This window comes from Contarinia nasturtii, unplaced genomic scaffold (genome assembly GCF_009176525.2).
Source record: "Contarinia nasturtii isolate CC-2019 unplaced genomic scaffold, AAFC_CNas_1.1 Cnas_scaffold_4140, whole genome shotgun sequence".
Lineage (NCBI taxonomy): Eukaryota > Metazoa > Arthropoda > Insecta > Diptera > Cecidomyiidae > Contarinia > Contarinia nasturtii.
This window is the reverse complement of record NW_022201436.1, coordinates 7,543-22,585: the sequence shown is the minus strand read 5'-3', so window position 1 is coordinate 22,585 and position 15,043 is coordinate 7,543. Positions and strand designations below refer to the sequence as shown.

Sequence of the window (15,043 nt, the reverse complement as noted above, 5' to 3'; positions counted from 1 at the left end):
TTTTTTCAATTTTTCTTCCAAATACTAATTCTTCACTATTCAGTTTTGTTATTGCGAATAATTTTTTTCTGCTAATATTAATGCTTATATGATATTCTTTGATTTTATGACTTAGAGTGTAAAGCTTAAAAATGGGTAAACAACGTTATAAGCCTGTGATTTCAAGCTCGTAATATATTTAATATAATTATCGTGAGTTTAGATTGTAACATCAGATTATCATCAGTGGAATTCGGCGATGGTAAACCCCCGAATCGTAAAGAGAGATAATCAACGAATATATAATAAATATGCATATTTTGTTATCTGTTCTGATGGTTTTTGTCATGTTTGAATGAGGTCATTTCATTCACATTTCTCACTTTGTGTTATTTATTGTAGAGATTACAGGCACTTTTATTGATTTGTTTACCGCAATTTTTACTTCATAAGAATATATAAACCTTGGAGCTCGGGTAGAAAAATGTTATTCTCAATCACAAAACTGAACAGTAAAAATATTTTTTATCATCTTAGTAGAGCAGGAAAAGAGACAATATGATTGTAAAATTTGGATTTGTTCTCCTTTTTGCTCTGGCTATGTTCATATTTGCTGGCGGTGAGTTATTTCCATGAATTATATTAGCTGCTTCATTATTAAATATTTGTTGAATAACTTTTATAGCTCAAGACGATCCGTGCGCACTTATAGATTGTTCAAAAAATGAAATTTGTGCACCATGTGGACAAAATGCCTGTAATACGTATTCTTGTAACGATGAGCCAAGAATGTGCACAGCGGATTGCCGTGGTGAACCAGCCTGTATCTGTAAGAAAGGCTATGCTCGTGCAAATGGAAAAGGTCGATGCCAACCATTAAAATGTCCAAAGAAACAGTAACAATAAAACATTATATCGAAAATTACGTTGGTCCAAATATTACGTTGGTCCAACAACAAACTAGAACTTCATAGCTATCTGTATTGGCGCTAGCAGTGCTACAGTTTTGCATTTTATAGAGACTGTATAAAATGGGGCATAATTTCGGTGTGTAACACAATAAATTTACAGTAAATAATTATTTTTGTTTGAAATATTCTTAAAACATAAAAAATAAATTAAACATTTGGTAATTCATAAATGGTACTTTGTTTTAAATTTAATGAAAATTTTGAAGGAAAATAATAAAGACAAATGAGTATAGCTCTTCACAACTACACAAGATTAGAGCCAAATTCGTTTATTAGGTTAGAACTTTCTCTTGAAAGAATGCGAAAAATTAAATTTCATATAACATAGAAAGCATAAACTTTTGGATGATTATTGAATGATGATTTATTGAATTTTCATCTGGTCGCCAGCTTTTCCATCGATATCAAGTACTACAAAAAACATAGATTTTTAACATTTTAATATTTAAATAACATATGTTGAAACTATTTAGAACAATTTGATATTGAAAATTTGCAGTCTTGGATTACTTAGTTCAACGCATTTGAATCGGTTTAAAGTATGATTTTCCATAAAAAATACTATGGAAATTTAAAACATTTAAAATACAAAATAATTCTAGTCAAATGTAACAGGTTTATCCATTTACCTGAATATTCGATTTAGATCAAAGTACAAACATAACAATGAGATAACATATCATGTACCTTTTCGTTTTCACATTTCATTTTTCTATCGTATTCTCTAAATTACCTTTCTACACCATTCTATTTAAAATAGAAAACCAATTAGTAAGTACCACTAATTGATAATGTATCCTTAGATCATTAGTTCAGATTTGGTAATTACCTTCTACGCCTTACCGTTTTAAATGGCAAGTAATTAATTAGAATAACAAGAAAACGTATTAGTAATTATGACTAATTGATAATGTATCCTTTGATCATTAGTTCAGATATAGTATTTAAATGCAGGATCAAGCACAGTCACCTCATTCTTTACAAAGTTCTCGACAAGAAAACATCACCAATATTTGCAATAGTCAAGAGCATTATTCAAATTATATCGAAATTTATTGAAAGAAAAATTAGCTTTTAAAATAAATCAATTCATCAAATTCCTTCGTCATCTTTTGCATAAATTAAGTTAAATTTTCGATTAGAAAACAAAAGTTCAAACAAAAAGCAAATCAAAAATGGCTGCAAAAATTGAAATGAGTTTGGACGACATCATTAAAACCGAAAAGATCATATTTCGTCGTGTCGGAGCAAAGAAACAAGAAAACGGTGCTGGTGGATGTCGTCGTAAAATCGATAATAAACCAGAGCAAAAACTCCACGGAACGGCCAATCGTCAAATCGGCAAACCAAAAGGACTCTCACCTCGCAACCAAACAACAAACCATCAAATTAACAACCTAGTTGGCAAGAATGGTGTGAACAGCGCATGGAAACATGACTTGTTTACCGGCGGCAAACAAACCATCACACACGCCAGAAGAAATGGCACCAACAGTGGCCCGGTCAAATTATTTTCTGATGCTATTCGGGCTTTAAAACGAAGCAAGAGTGTTATACTTGATAGCCGACCAAAGCATATTCAGCTCACAATATCAAAGGAAGCTGTCATTCGTAATCAACGACCAACATTCGTTCCAAACAAAGACAACCAAGGTCAAAAGCAACGCAAACCAGCTCGACAAGGCGTCAAAGTTGGTGGAAATCGTACGAAAGCAAAATCAGTATCCGCCGAAGAACTAGATGCTGAGCTAGATGCTTATCTTAACAACTTAAATTACTAAATTCATCAAACCAATCAATGCATATTCTCATCTTACTAAGTTTTAATGTTAATTTAGGTGTATTTTTCTTTGATTGTGTCTTTTTTAAAATTAACATGATAAAAATAAATCCGAATTTTAATTTTTTTTTATTTTAATTCTTTTTTATTTTAATTTTTCTGCAAATTATGTGTGTTCGAAAAATATCAAAACTGTTTAAATACAAAAATAAATGAATATTAAATTTATTCTTCAAATAGGAATCAACACATTTGTTTAATGAAGAAATTTATGTTATACATATATAAATTGAATTGGAGCAAAATCTTCAATATATTATTTTCAATTAGTCTTTTTTCCCACATTTCAATGGTTCGCATGCACCTCTTTGAATTTTACGACTATATCCAGGTAGACAGATGCACCTTGGTCTTTCCAATTCTTCGCATGCACATTTATACATCGCACCATCTCTATTATCACAAGAATAAGTGTTACAGAAGTTTGGCGCACAACTGGTACAAGTTTCATTTTCTCCACATCGCACATTGTCACACGAAAGTTCTGAGGCTGAAAAATATTTTACAGAGTTTTGCTCAGCGCTGCTGCCATCCACAGCATATTAAAATATCGCATGCGAAGGTAGGTAGCTACTAGCAGTTTTATATCACAGCGAACAACAATACATGCATTGTTCTCTAATAAATCGTTTGAATGTTTTGAGTCACATAATCGTGAAGAGAACAATGCATACATTCTTGTTCCCTGTGATGTAAAAACTGCTACGTACCTTCGCATGCGACGGACGACGCATTCTCAGCAAGATATTTTAATATGCTGTGGATGGCAGCAGTGCTGAGCAATACTCTGATATTTTATAATATTTAAAAATAATTAAATACTAGATTTATTGAGGTTACCATACACTAGGGGACGGAAACCATTAGCTAGTTTTTTATATTTCAAGTAAAAACTAGGAAAATTAGAAAAAAACTAGCAAAAACTAGAAAAATTAGCAAAAATTATTTGATCCGCCATTTTGATATTGTGCCATGATTTGCTGACTAAATCAATTTTACAAGTCGACTATTGAAAGAAACAGGTACTTTATGCACGATTTTGTGTTAAAAAATAATAATTAAACTAATTTTCACTATTATAAGTGTATAATTATTCAAAACACATAAAAATATGTCTGAACAACAAAACGTCAAAATACTTCATTGTGTCAGTACAATCATTTGATTGTCATTTGACAGAACAAAAAACTAGAAAACTAGCAATTTCATAAAGGAATATTAGCATTATTAGATTATTCAAGCAATAAACTAGTAAATTAGCTAAAAACTAGTAAATTAGCTATAAACTAGAAAAACTAGCCTTGGTTTCTCTCCCCTAGACCATACATGAAGATAGTCAACGCAACAGCCACAAGAAATCCCAATTTGATAATCATATTGTATTTTTTTTCAATTTTTCTTCCAAATACTAATTCTTCACTATTCAGTTTTAATATTAATGCTTATATGATATTCTTTGATTTTATGAGTGTCATAAAGCTTAAAAATGGGTAAACAAAGTTGTGAGCCTGTGATTTCAAGCTCGTGATATTTAATATAATTATCGCGAGTTAAGATTGTGACATCAGATTATCATCACTGGAATTCTGCGATGGTAAACCCCCGAATCGCAAAGAGATAATCAACGAATATATAATTAATATTTTGTTATCTGTTCTGAAGGTTTTTGTCATCTTTGTTTAATGAATGAGGTCATTTCATTCACATTTCTCAATTTGTGTTATTATATTTGGAAATCACGTGCACTTTTATTGTTGCCTTGGAGTTTGTCTTGAAAAAGATTATTCGAAATTACAAAGTTGAATAGTGAATTTTCTTTTTTTTATCTTAGTATTGTAGAACAGGAAAGGAGGCAAAATGATTGTAATAGATTGTTCAAAAAATTAAATTTGTGCACCATGTGGACAAAATGCCTCTAATACGTATTCTTGTAATGATAATCTAGCTAATTCAAGAGTGTGCACAGTGTGTCTGTAAGAAAGGCTATGCTCGTGCAAATGAAAAAGGCTAGGGGAAAATATCGAATAAAATAAGTAACGAATATGCTGCGTATAAGAATATAAACCGTATATACCGAAGAATATTTGCAAATAATATTTGCAAATAACTCCGTATATATATGGTTTATACGCATATATGCAGCGTATATGCGGCATACTTGCGATGTCTTCATCTATTTATAGTATATTCGGTAAAAAATACTTGAGTATAAACCGTATAAACGTATAGATAATTCCCCCTAGGAAAAAGGTCGATGCCAACCATTAAAATGTCCAAAGAAACAGTAACAATAAAACAATATATTGAAAATTACGTTGGTCCAAATGTTTCGAGAGAAATTGAAAAAAAAAAAACATTTTTAATGGGAGATCTATAAATAAGTACAAAACACTTCTTTCGACTTTCCCACTGTGACGCAATTTTGTAAATCTGGAAATGTTCTGATATAAATTGCCTCAAAAATGCTAACCCAAAGTTAGACAGTCTAAAACTTAGAACAGAAAATATACGAAAAACTGAACACGCTTAACAGCACAATATTCGGTCTATAAACAAATGTTTAGTGTTTTTTTTAATGTTTTATGCATTTATTTTCATACATTTTTTGTGCATTTTTATATTTTTTGCGGTGAATTTTTTCTATGTACGCAATACTCCAAAAATTTGGATCACGTGAAAAGAGTCATGATCATTTTTAGATCCCAAACCAAAACCACTTACGTAACGAAGTTATTAAAACTGAGAAATTTATTTGCTCAGTTTTCAGTCTACTTTCGAAAAAAACTAATTTCACACAATTTAAAAGAAGGTACGGACAGACATACAAACACCCCAACCGATCAATTTCGAGGTTTTGACCATTTTTGCAATTGTTGTGTAAAAAAATTCATTATCAATATGATATATTTAGATTGGATAGTTTTTTCTTAAAGTTAAAATTAAAAATAGAGTCAGAAATATACCTGGACAAGCGACACAAACTCCGACGGTCAGAAGTGCAAAGAATAATAAGAATTTCATGTTTATTTCGAATTTGACTGTTTCAACGGAATTATTCGAGTGAAATTGAAAATGTGATTGAAATGAAGAAACTCTCTTTGATTGCGTCTTTTATACAAATTTTATCGTAAGCGAAAACCATATGCAGATATGGAATGATGTAGCTGAAAAGCAAACAAATCTGTTTCAAAATGAATAGCTGTCCCGAAATCCAATTAAACAATTTCGGAAATAGAATTTTGTCTGTACAAATAATCTGCAATGATTCAATTCGATTTTCTGCAATGGGTTATTTGGATAAAAATCCAAATTGGTTTTTGTTTGTCTCCATGTCTGGAGGAGAGGCACAAAAACTTGCAAAAAGTAGCTTTTCAAATAAAACGCTGGAAAGATTGTCGGAGAAATCGACATCTTTTACACAGATTGACAATCTGACATTGTAAACAAAGACTCTCGAAAAGTTGATCATTCAATTTATTTAGAACAAACAAGCATATACAAAGGATAAATATTACACATGTTTCGCCACCCATTTTATCACACGAATTATGAGAAAAACTCTTTCTTATATCTTTTCTAACCATTTGGTAAGTCATTTGATTAAAATGAAGACGATTTATAAGCTCATCAATTTAAATATAGGATGAAATGAGAGCCTGAAACCCAAAACAAGTTATAAAAATTCTTTTCGGAAAAAAAGCATAAGAATGTATTTTAAATGAAAAATACGATAGAAAAAAACTGAGAGTTAAAAGAGCACATACAGAACTGAGAACTAAAACAGAATATAATTTCAGTTAGCGACAAAACAAACAAGCGATATGTTATATTTTAACTCTCAGTTTTTATTCTTCTCATTTTTGCTCTGAAAGTAAATATGTTTTTATTTGACTCCGAAAAATATTATATTTAGCTTTCGTCACAATGCGTTGCATTTTTTCTCTTTCATGTAATATGACACGAGATTAACTTAGTGAATTGTTTGTCAACATTCTCTCTTTCAAAAATGATTTGGATACAACGAGGCATCTTTTCACTTTCGCCGTTTTAATGTGTGATCGAAGGAACAGCGTTTTTTTACTCCAGTTTGATTTTAAATAGTACGAATTGAAAATCAGTTTTTGTTGGAGCACATCAATTTTGGTGCAGTACTTTCCCGAACTCGTACAGATTGATAGCACTTTGAACACTTTTTCAGCAATTTGTCTATTGCCTTTTGTTGTATGCGCCATTACAATATTCTTTTGCGATATTTTTCATACAAAAGCGGTCTACGTACACGTTTTTTCGATCGTTCAGTTTTCAGATATTCACTAGCCTATTTGGCTAATAATAATGTGAACTGAAAAACAATGATTTGAAATTCAAACTTTGAATTAAGAAATCGACAAATAGTTTTGTCGTTGCAGATCAATTAAAAAAAATAAATAAAATTTTACAGATACGCATAATACACAACATGAAATTCGGTGCGAATACGACCAGCATATTTGTATATCTTCGGTGTGTTAGCGAATAACGGTAAATTGCTGTTGGATTTACACTGGTCAATGCATAAATATAGGAATCACAGTATACTCATCGTATCGCAGTAGCGACGTGAAATTAGAGCATTTGTTTTTGTTTATTTTATTGCTTTGTAAACAAATTCTTCTATTACATTTTGTTCTATACGAATCCAAATAAAATGTTTTTGACGAAAAGAAAATATAATATTTATCGGTGCCAAATAAACACAAATACATTTTCAGTGCTAAAATGAGAAGAATAAAAACTGAGAGTTAAAATACAACATACGGAATTGAGAGTAAAAACAGCAAATCGATATATGCTACTTTTACTCTCAGTATTTTATGTGTTGTTTTAACTCTCAGTTTTCTATATTCTCGTTTTGCGCTCAATAATTTCTTATGCTTTTTTTCCGAAAAGAATTTTTATAATTTTTTTTGGGTTTCAGGCTCTCAAATGACTTGAGTGTGCTTGAATGGCTAATTGAATAATCATTTGTGCAGATTATTTGCATATATTTTTTTTCACGTGTCTGGGTATTTTCAATAAAAAATAGCGAATTGTTTTCTGTTCGTTTCTATGTCTGAGGGACAAATGAAATCTCAAGTGAGTAGGTTCAGTAACAATCCGGCGGTCAAGTCCGCTAATCGTCCGGAAATTGAAAAAAAAAATCAATAACTCAAACAGGTTCGAACAAAGTCGCAAAACTAGTCGCGTTATGCCACCTGTTCAATAGAAATTCAGCCATATAAGGACATATTTCAGCAGTGTACACAGAAAAATATGCAAGGAAAACTAGATGACGTGCCGCATAAAATTGTATTTGTCCATACGATCTTCATACAAAATATCGTTTTTGTGTATCCTCTTTTGTGCGGATCTTCTTCAAAGCATAAATGAAGATGAACCGCTCAAAAAAGTTTCGGTAATAGAAGGCATAACAATGCCTACGCATTTGAGATATGGGTAAAACTGCAAGCTATACTGAATATTTTGACACATAAATGTTAAATATAACATTGACAGGTCTCGAGATATCCTCATTGGAAAACCTATCATTCCTATTGGGTCACCCTCTATTAGAAAAGCATAAACTTTTGGATTTATCCGTCAAAGAAGCCATTTTCGTCTGGTCGCTAGCTATTCCATCGATATCAAGTACTACAAAAAACAGACATTTTTAATATTTGAAATATTTATATAAAATATATTGAAACTAGAACAATTTGAAATTGAAAATTTGCGGTCTTAGTTTACTTAATTCAACGCATTTAAATCGGATTTGAAGTATACTTTTCCAAAAATACTATGGAAATTTGAAACATTTAAAATACACTCTTAATTTTAGTAAAATGTAACAGGTTTATCCTTTTACCTAAATATTCGATTTGGATCAAAGTACAAACATAACAATGAGATAACATATCATGTACCTTTTCGTTTTCACATTTCATTTTTCTATCGTATTCTCTAAATTAACTTTCTACACCACTCTATTTAAAGAAGAAAACCAATTACCAATTAGTAACTATCACTAATTGGTAATGTATCCTTAGATCATTAGTTCAGATTCAGTAATTACCTTCTACGCCTTACCGTTTTAAATGGTAAGTAATTAATTACAATAACAAGAAAACGTATTAATAATTACTACTAATTACTAACGGATACTCTGATTTAGTATTTAAATGCAGAATGAAGCATAGTCACCTAATTCTTTACAAAGTTCTCGATAAGAAAACATCACCAATATTTGCAATAGTCAAGAGCATTATTCAAATTATATCGAAATTTATTGAAAGAAAAATTAGCTTTTAAAATAAATCAATTCATCAAATTCGTTCGTCATCTTTTGCATAAATTAAGTTAAATTTTCGATTAGAGAACAAAAAGAAAATCAAAAATGGCTGCAAAAATTGAAATGAGCTTGGACGACATCATTAAAACCGAAAAGATCATATTTCGTCGTGTCGGAGCAAAGAAACAAGAAAACGGTGCTGGTGGATGTCGTCGTAAAATCGATAATAAACCAGAGCAAAAACTCCACGGAACGGCCAATCGTCAAATCGGCAAACCAAAAGGACTCTCACCTCGCAACCAAACAACAAACCATCAAATTAACAACCTAGTTGCCAAGAATGGTGTGAACAGCGCATGGAAACATGACTTGTTTACCGGCGGCAAACAAACCATCACACACGCCAGAAGAAATGGCACCAACAGTGGCCCGGCCAAATTATTATCTGATGCTATTCGGGCTTTAAAACGAAGCAACAGTGTTATACTTGATAGCCGACCAAAGCATATTCAGCTCACAATATCGAAGGAAGCTGTGATTCGTAATCAACGACCAATATTCGTTCCAAACAAAGACAACCGAGGTCAAAAGCAACACAAACCAGCTCGAAAAGGCGCCAAATTTGGTGGAAATCGTACAAAAGCAAAATCAGTGTCAGCCGAAGAACTAGATGCTGAGCTAGATGCTTATCTTAGCGAGTTGAATTACTAAATTCATCAAACCAAATAATATGTATTCTAATATAACTTAGTTTCAATGTTAATTTAGATGTATTTTCCTTTGATTGCGTCTTTTTCAAAATAAACTTGATAAACACTTAAAAAATAAATCCGAATTTTAATTTTTTTTTATTTTAATTTTTCTGCAAATAATGTATGTTCGAAAGATATCAAAACTGGTTAAATACAAAAATAAATGAATATACTATGTATATATCCAAATGACAAATTTTTAGTTAAATTTATTCTTCAAATAGAAATCAACACATTTGTTCAATGAAGACATTTATGTTATATTGAATATAAATTGAATTGGAGCAAAATCTTCAATATATTATTTTCAATTAGTCTTTTTTTTCACATTCCAATGGTTTGCATGCATCTCTTGAAGTTTCACGATGATAATTAGGTAGACAGATGCAAGTTGGTCTTTTCAATTCTTTGCATGCAAATTTACACGTCGAACCATCTCTATTATCACAAGAATAAGTGTTACAGGAGTTTGGCGCACAACTGGTACAAGTTTCATTTTCTCTACATCGCACATTGTCACACGACAGTACTGAGGCTGAAAAAGTATTTTATAATATTTTAAAATGATTTAACACAAGAATTGATATTTATTGATGTTACCATCAGTAATTATGAATATAGTCAGCGTAACAGCCACAAGAAATCCCAATTTAAAAATCATATTGTATTTTTTTCAATTTTTCTTCCAAATACTAATTCTTCACTAATCAGTTTTGTTATTGCGAATAATTTTTTTCTGCTAATATTAATGCTTATATATTCTTTGATTTTATGACTTAGAGTGTAAAGCTTAAAAATGGGTAAACAACGTTATAAGCCTGTGATTTCAAGCTCGTGATATATTTAATATAATTATCGTGAGTTTAGATTGTGACATCAGATTATCATCAGTGGAATTCGGCGATGGTAAACCCCCGAATCGTAAAGAGAGATAATCAACGAATATATAATAAATATGCATATTTTGTTATCTGTTCTGATGGTTTTTGTCATGTTTGAATGAGGTCATTTCATTCACATTTCTCACTTTGTGTTATTTATTGTAGAGATTACAGGCACTTTTATTGATTTGTTTACCGCAATTTTTACTTCATAAGAATATATAAACCTTGGAGCTTGGGTAGAAAAATGTTATTCTCAATCACAAAACTGAACAGTAAAAATACTTTTTATCATCTTAGTAGAGCAGGAAAAGAGACAATATGATTGTAAAATTTGGATTTGTTCTCCTTTTTGCTCTGGCTATGTTCATATTTGCTGGCGGTGAGTTATTTCCATGAATTATATTAGCTGCTTCATTATTAAATATTTGTTGAATAACTTTTATAGCTCAAGACGATCCGTGCGCACTTATAGATTGTTCAAAAAATGAAATTTGTGCACCATGTGGACAAAATGCCTGTAATACGTATTCTTGTAACGATGAGCCAAGAATGTGCACAGCGGATTGCCGTGGTGAACCAGCCTGTATCTGTAAGAAAGGCTATGCTCGTGCAAATGGAAAAGGTCGATGCCAACCATTAAAATGTCCAAAGAAACAGTAACAATAAAACATTATATCGAAAATTACGTTGGTCCAAATATTTCGAGAGAAATTGAAACATTTTTAATTGGAGATCTATAAATATATATAATTTGATTTAAGGTGTTTTTAACACATCGTACCGAAATTATGCCCAAACTGTCACACTGCTAGCGCCACGACGGAATTCAGTGTAATCTACACTAAGTCGCCGCCAAATAGTGAGAAGACTTTTGCTCAGTTGCAAACAACAAACTAGAACTTCATAGCTATCCGTAGTGGCGCTAGCAGTGCTACAGTTTTGCATTTTATAGAGACTGTATAAAACGGAGCATAATTTCGGTGTGTAACACATTAAATTTACAATATATAATTATTTTTGTTTGAAATATTCTTAAAACATAAAAAATAAATTAAACATTTGGTAATTCATAAATGGTACTTTGTTTAAAATTTAATGAAAATTTTGAAGGAAAAAAATAAAGAAAAATGAGTATAGCTCTTCACAACTACACAAGATTAGAGCCAAATTCGTTTATTAGGTTAGAACTTTCTCTTGAAAGAATGCGAAAAATTAAATTTCATATAACATAGAAAGCATAAACTTTTGGATTTATCAATCAACGAAGCCAAAACTAAGCTTGATGCCATTATTTAGAGTATTGAATTTTCATCTGGTCGCCAGCTTTCCCATCGATATCAAGTACTACAAAAAACATAGATTTTTAACATTTTAATATTTAAATAACATATGTTGAAACTATTTAGAACAATTTGATATTGAAAATTTGCAGTCTTGGATTACTTAGTTCAACGCATTTGAATCGGTTTAAAGTATGATTTTCCATAAAAAATACTATGGAAATTTAAAACATTTAAAATACAAAATAATTCTAGTCAAATGTAACAGGTCTATCCTTTTACCTGAATATTCGATTTAGATCAAAGTACAAACATAACAATGAGATAACATATCATGTACCTTTTCGTTTTCACATTTCATTTTTCTATCGTATTCTCTAAATTACCTTTCTACACCATTCTATTTAAAATAGAAAACCAATTAGTAAGTACCACTAATTGATAATGTATCCTTAGATCATTAGTTCAGATTTGGTAATTACCTTCTACGCCTTACCGTTTTAAATGGCAAGTAATTAATTAGAATAACAAGAAAACGTATTAGTAATTATGACTAATTGATAATGTATCCTTTGATCATTAGTTCAGATATAGTATTTAAATGCAGGATCAAGCACAGTCACCTCATTCTTTACAAAGTTCTCGACAAGAAAACATCACCAATATTTGCAATAGTCAAGAGCATTATTCAAATTATATCGAAATTTATTGAAAGAAAAATTAGCTTTTAAAATAAATCAATTCATCAAATTCCTTCGTCATCTTTTGCATAAATTAAGTTAAATTTTCGATTAGAAAACAAAAGTTCAAACAAAAAGCAAATCAAAAATGGCTGCAAAAATTGAAATGAGTTTGGACGACATCATTAAAACCGAAAAGATCATATTTCGTCGTGTCGGAGCAAAGAAACAAGAAAACGGTGCTGGTGGATGTCGTCGTAAAATCGATAATAAACCAGACCAAAAACTCCACGGAACGGCCAATCGTCAAATCGGCAAACCAAAAGGACTCTCACCTCGCAACCAAACACCAAACCATCAAATTAACAACCTAGTTACCAAGACTGGTGTGAACAGCGCATGGAAACATGACTTGTTTACCGGCGACAAACAAACCATCACACACGGCAGAAGAAATGGCACCAACAGTGGCCCGGCCAAATTATTATCTGATGCTATTCGGGCTTTAAAACGAAGCAACAGTGTCATACTTGATAGCCGACCAAAGCATATTCAGCTCACAATATCGAAGGAAGCTGTGATTCGTAATCAACGACCTACGTTCGTTTCAAACAAAGACAATCGAGGTCAAAACCAACCCAAACCAGCTCGACAAGACGCCAAAATTGGTGGAAATCGTACAAAAGCAAAATCAGTATCAGCCGAAGAACTAGATGCTGAGCTAGATGCTTATCTTAGCGAGTTGAATTACTAAATTCATCAAACCAAACAATATGTTTCCTAATATAAATTAGTTTTAATGTTAATTTAGATGTATTTTTCTTTGATTGCGTCTTTTTTAAAATAAACATGATAAACACTTGAAAAATAAATCCGAATTTTAATTATTTTCGAATACACGTGTATGCAAATTTACACGTCGAACCATCTCCATTATCATACCTGGTATATAGAACATTGTCAAATATTTAGATTTTTTTATAGATTTTGACTCAAAATTTCTAAGCTAACCTTGGTATAACCCATATTAAAATTTCATTTTGATTGTGTTGAATGCGATTGTACATAGATAAAAACGCTGTGTTCCATTTTTATTGGTTTTCTTTCTAGCTCGTTTATAGTATCTAATAAAAGTTAGAAATCACGAACATTTTTATTGCTTTGTTTGCCGCAACTTTTACTTCATAATAATATAAGCTTTGGAGTTTGTCTTGAAAAATATTATTCGCAATTACAAAGTTGAATAGTGAAGATTTTTTTTTTATTTTAGTAGAGCAGGAAAGGAAACAAAATGATTGTAAAATTTTCATTTGTTCTGGCTTTTGCGCTGACTTTGTTCATTGTTGCTGGAGGTGAGTTAATTCATTGAATTAGCTGCTTCATTATTTAATATTTGTTGAATAATTTTTATAGCTCAAGAAAATCCGTGCGCGCCTACAGTTTGTTCAGAAAATGAATTTTGTTCGGCCTATGGACAAAATGCCTGTAATACGTATAATTGTTTTAATCGAGACGGTTCTAGAGTCAAATGCAAATACACAGCCGACTCGAAACCCGCTTGCATATGCAAGCCTGAATTCCATCGTAAAAATTCAACAAGTCCATGCCAACCATTGGAATGTGGAACCATTGGAATGTCCAAATAAATAATAACAATAAAAAAATACATTGAAAATTATATTACTTTAAACATTCAAAGAAAAATTGCAAAATAACATCTTTAATTGAAATAAATACATAAAATTTAAATTTTTGACTCGATTTGATTTATTTTTATTATGCATCAGAGCGTGAGTTTAGCTTATCACGCTAGATGTATATCGCACAAATTCGGAAATTTTGAAGTAAAAAATCGTAAAAAACTCGTATAAAAAGAGAATTTTTGACATTATTTAAAACGTTTTTACCTGGTTATCTTTTCTACAATAAATAGAGTCATATTTAAAATGTTTGAACGTATGAATTTAAAGTAAGCCATATGCTAAAAAAAATAATTCATCGAATTTGGACATAAAATGTAAAAATTGGTCGTATTTATTTTCTTTTATTTTTATTTGGAAATATTGGGCATAATTTTATTACATAATTTTTTTTCTTCAAAATAATGATTTTAATTAATTGTAGAGAAAATGTAGTAAGTTTGCAACATTTTGTAACGTATCTTGGTCTTAAAAAAAGTGTACATTAGGTGTAGGTTACAATTTTGTCTTCATATTTAATAATTAATATGCAATTGAGAATTGAGAGAATTGAAATTGAGTTATTTGGCCATACTAGCCTCATCTGAAGAGATAGAGGTGTCAATACTGAAAATTTCAAATTAAGTGTAGGTTATGTGTACATCAATATT

At 30.8% G+C, this 15,043-nt stretch overlaps 3 protein-coding genes and 2 long non-coding RNA genes across 5 annotated transcripts; 4 read left to right on the top strand and 1 right to left on the bottom strand.

Moving 5' to 3' along the window:
• Positions 1–2,051: 2,051 nt before the first annotated feature.
• LOC116350453 (THO complex subunit 4-like) lies at positions 2,052–2,731 on the top strand. Its single transcript, XM_031782249.1, has one exon. It carries the CDS (start codon positions 2,126–2,128, stop codon positions 2,729–2,731), a length of 606 nt encoding a protein of 201 aa, XP_031638109.1. The 5' UTR covers positions 2,052–2,125.
• LOC116350449 (THO complex subunit 4-like) lies at positions 2,076–9,817 on the top strand. Its single transcript, XM_031782246.1, has 3 exons — positions 2,076–2,101; positions 8,869–8,873; positions 9,184–9,817. The coding sequence occupies exon 3, from the start codon at positions 9,203–9,205 to the stop codon at positions 9,806–9,808; it is 606 nt and encodes a 201-aa protein (XP_031638106.1). The 5' UTR covers positions 2,076–2,101; positions 8,869–8,873; positions 9,184–9,202; the 3' UTR covers positions 9,809–9,817.
• A 202-nt stretch (positions 9,818–10,019) lies between these two features.
• Positions 10,020–10,580, bottom strand: LOC116350451. Its single transcript, XR_004202027.1, has 2 exons — positions 10,450–10,580; positions 10,020–10,384 (listed from the first exon to the last, which is right to left on the bottom strand). It is a non-coding gene; the product is annotated as an uncharacterized LOC116350451 (long non-coding RNA).
• A 413-nt stretch (positions 10,581–10,993) lies between these two features.
• On the top strand, positions 10,994–11,807 carry LOC116350450. Its single transcript, XR_004202026.1, has 2 exons — positions 10,994–11,112; positions 11,179–11,807. It is a non-coding gene; the product is annotated as an uncharacterized LOC116350450 (long non-coding RNA).
• A 1,034-nt stretch (positions 11,808–12,841) lies between these two features.
• LOC116350452 (THO complex subunit 4-like) lies at positions 12,842–13,447 on the top strand. The gene has a single exon (XM_031782247.1). It carries the CDS (start codon positions 12,842–12,844, stop codon positions 13,445–13,447), a length of 606 nt encoding a protein of 201 aa, XP_031638107.1.
• The last annotated feature ends 1,596 nt before the right edge of the window (positions 13,448–15,043 follow it).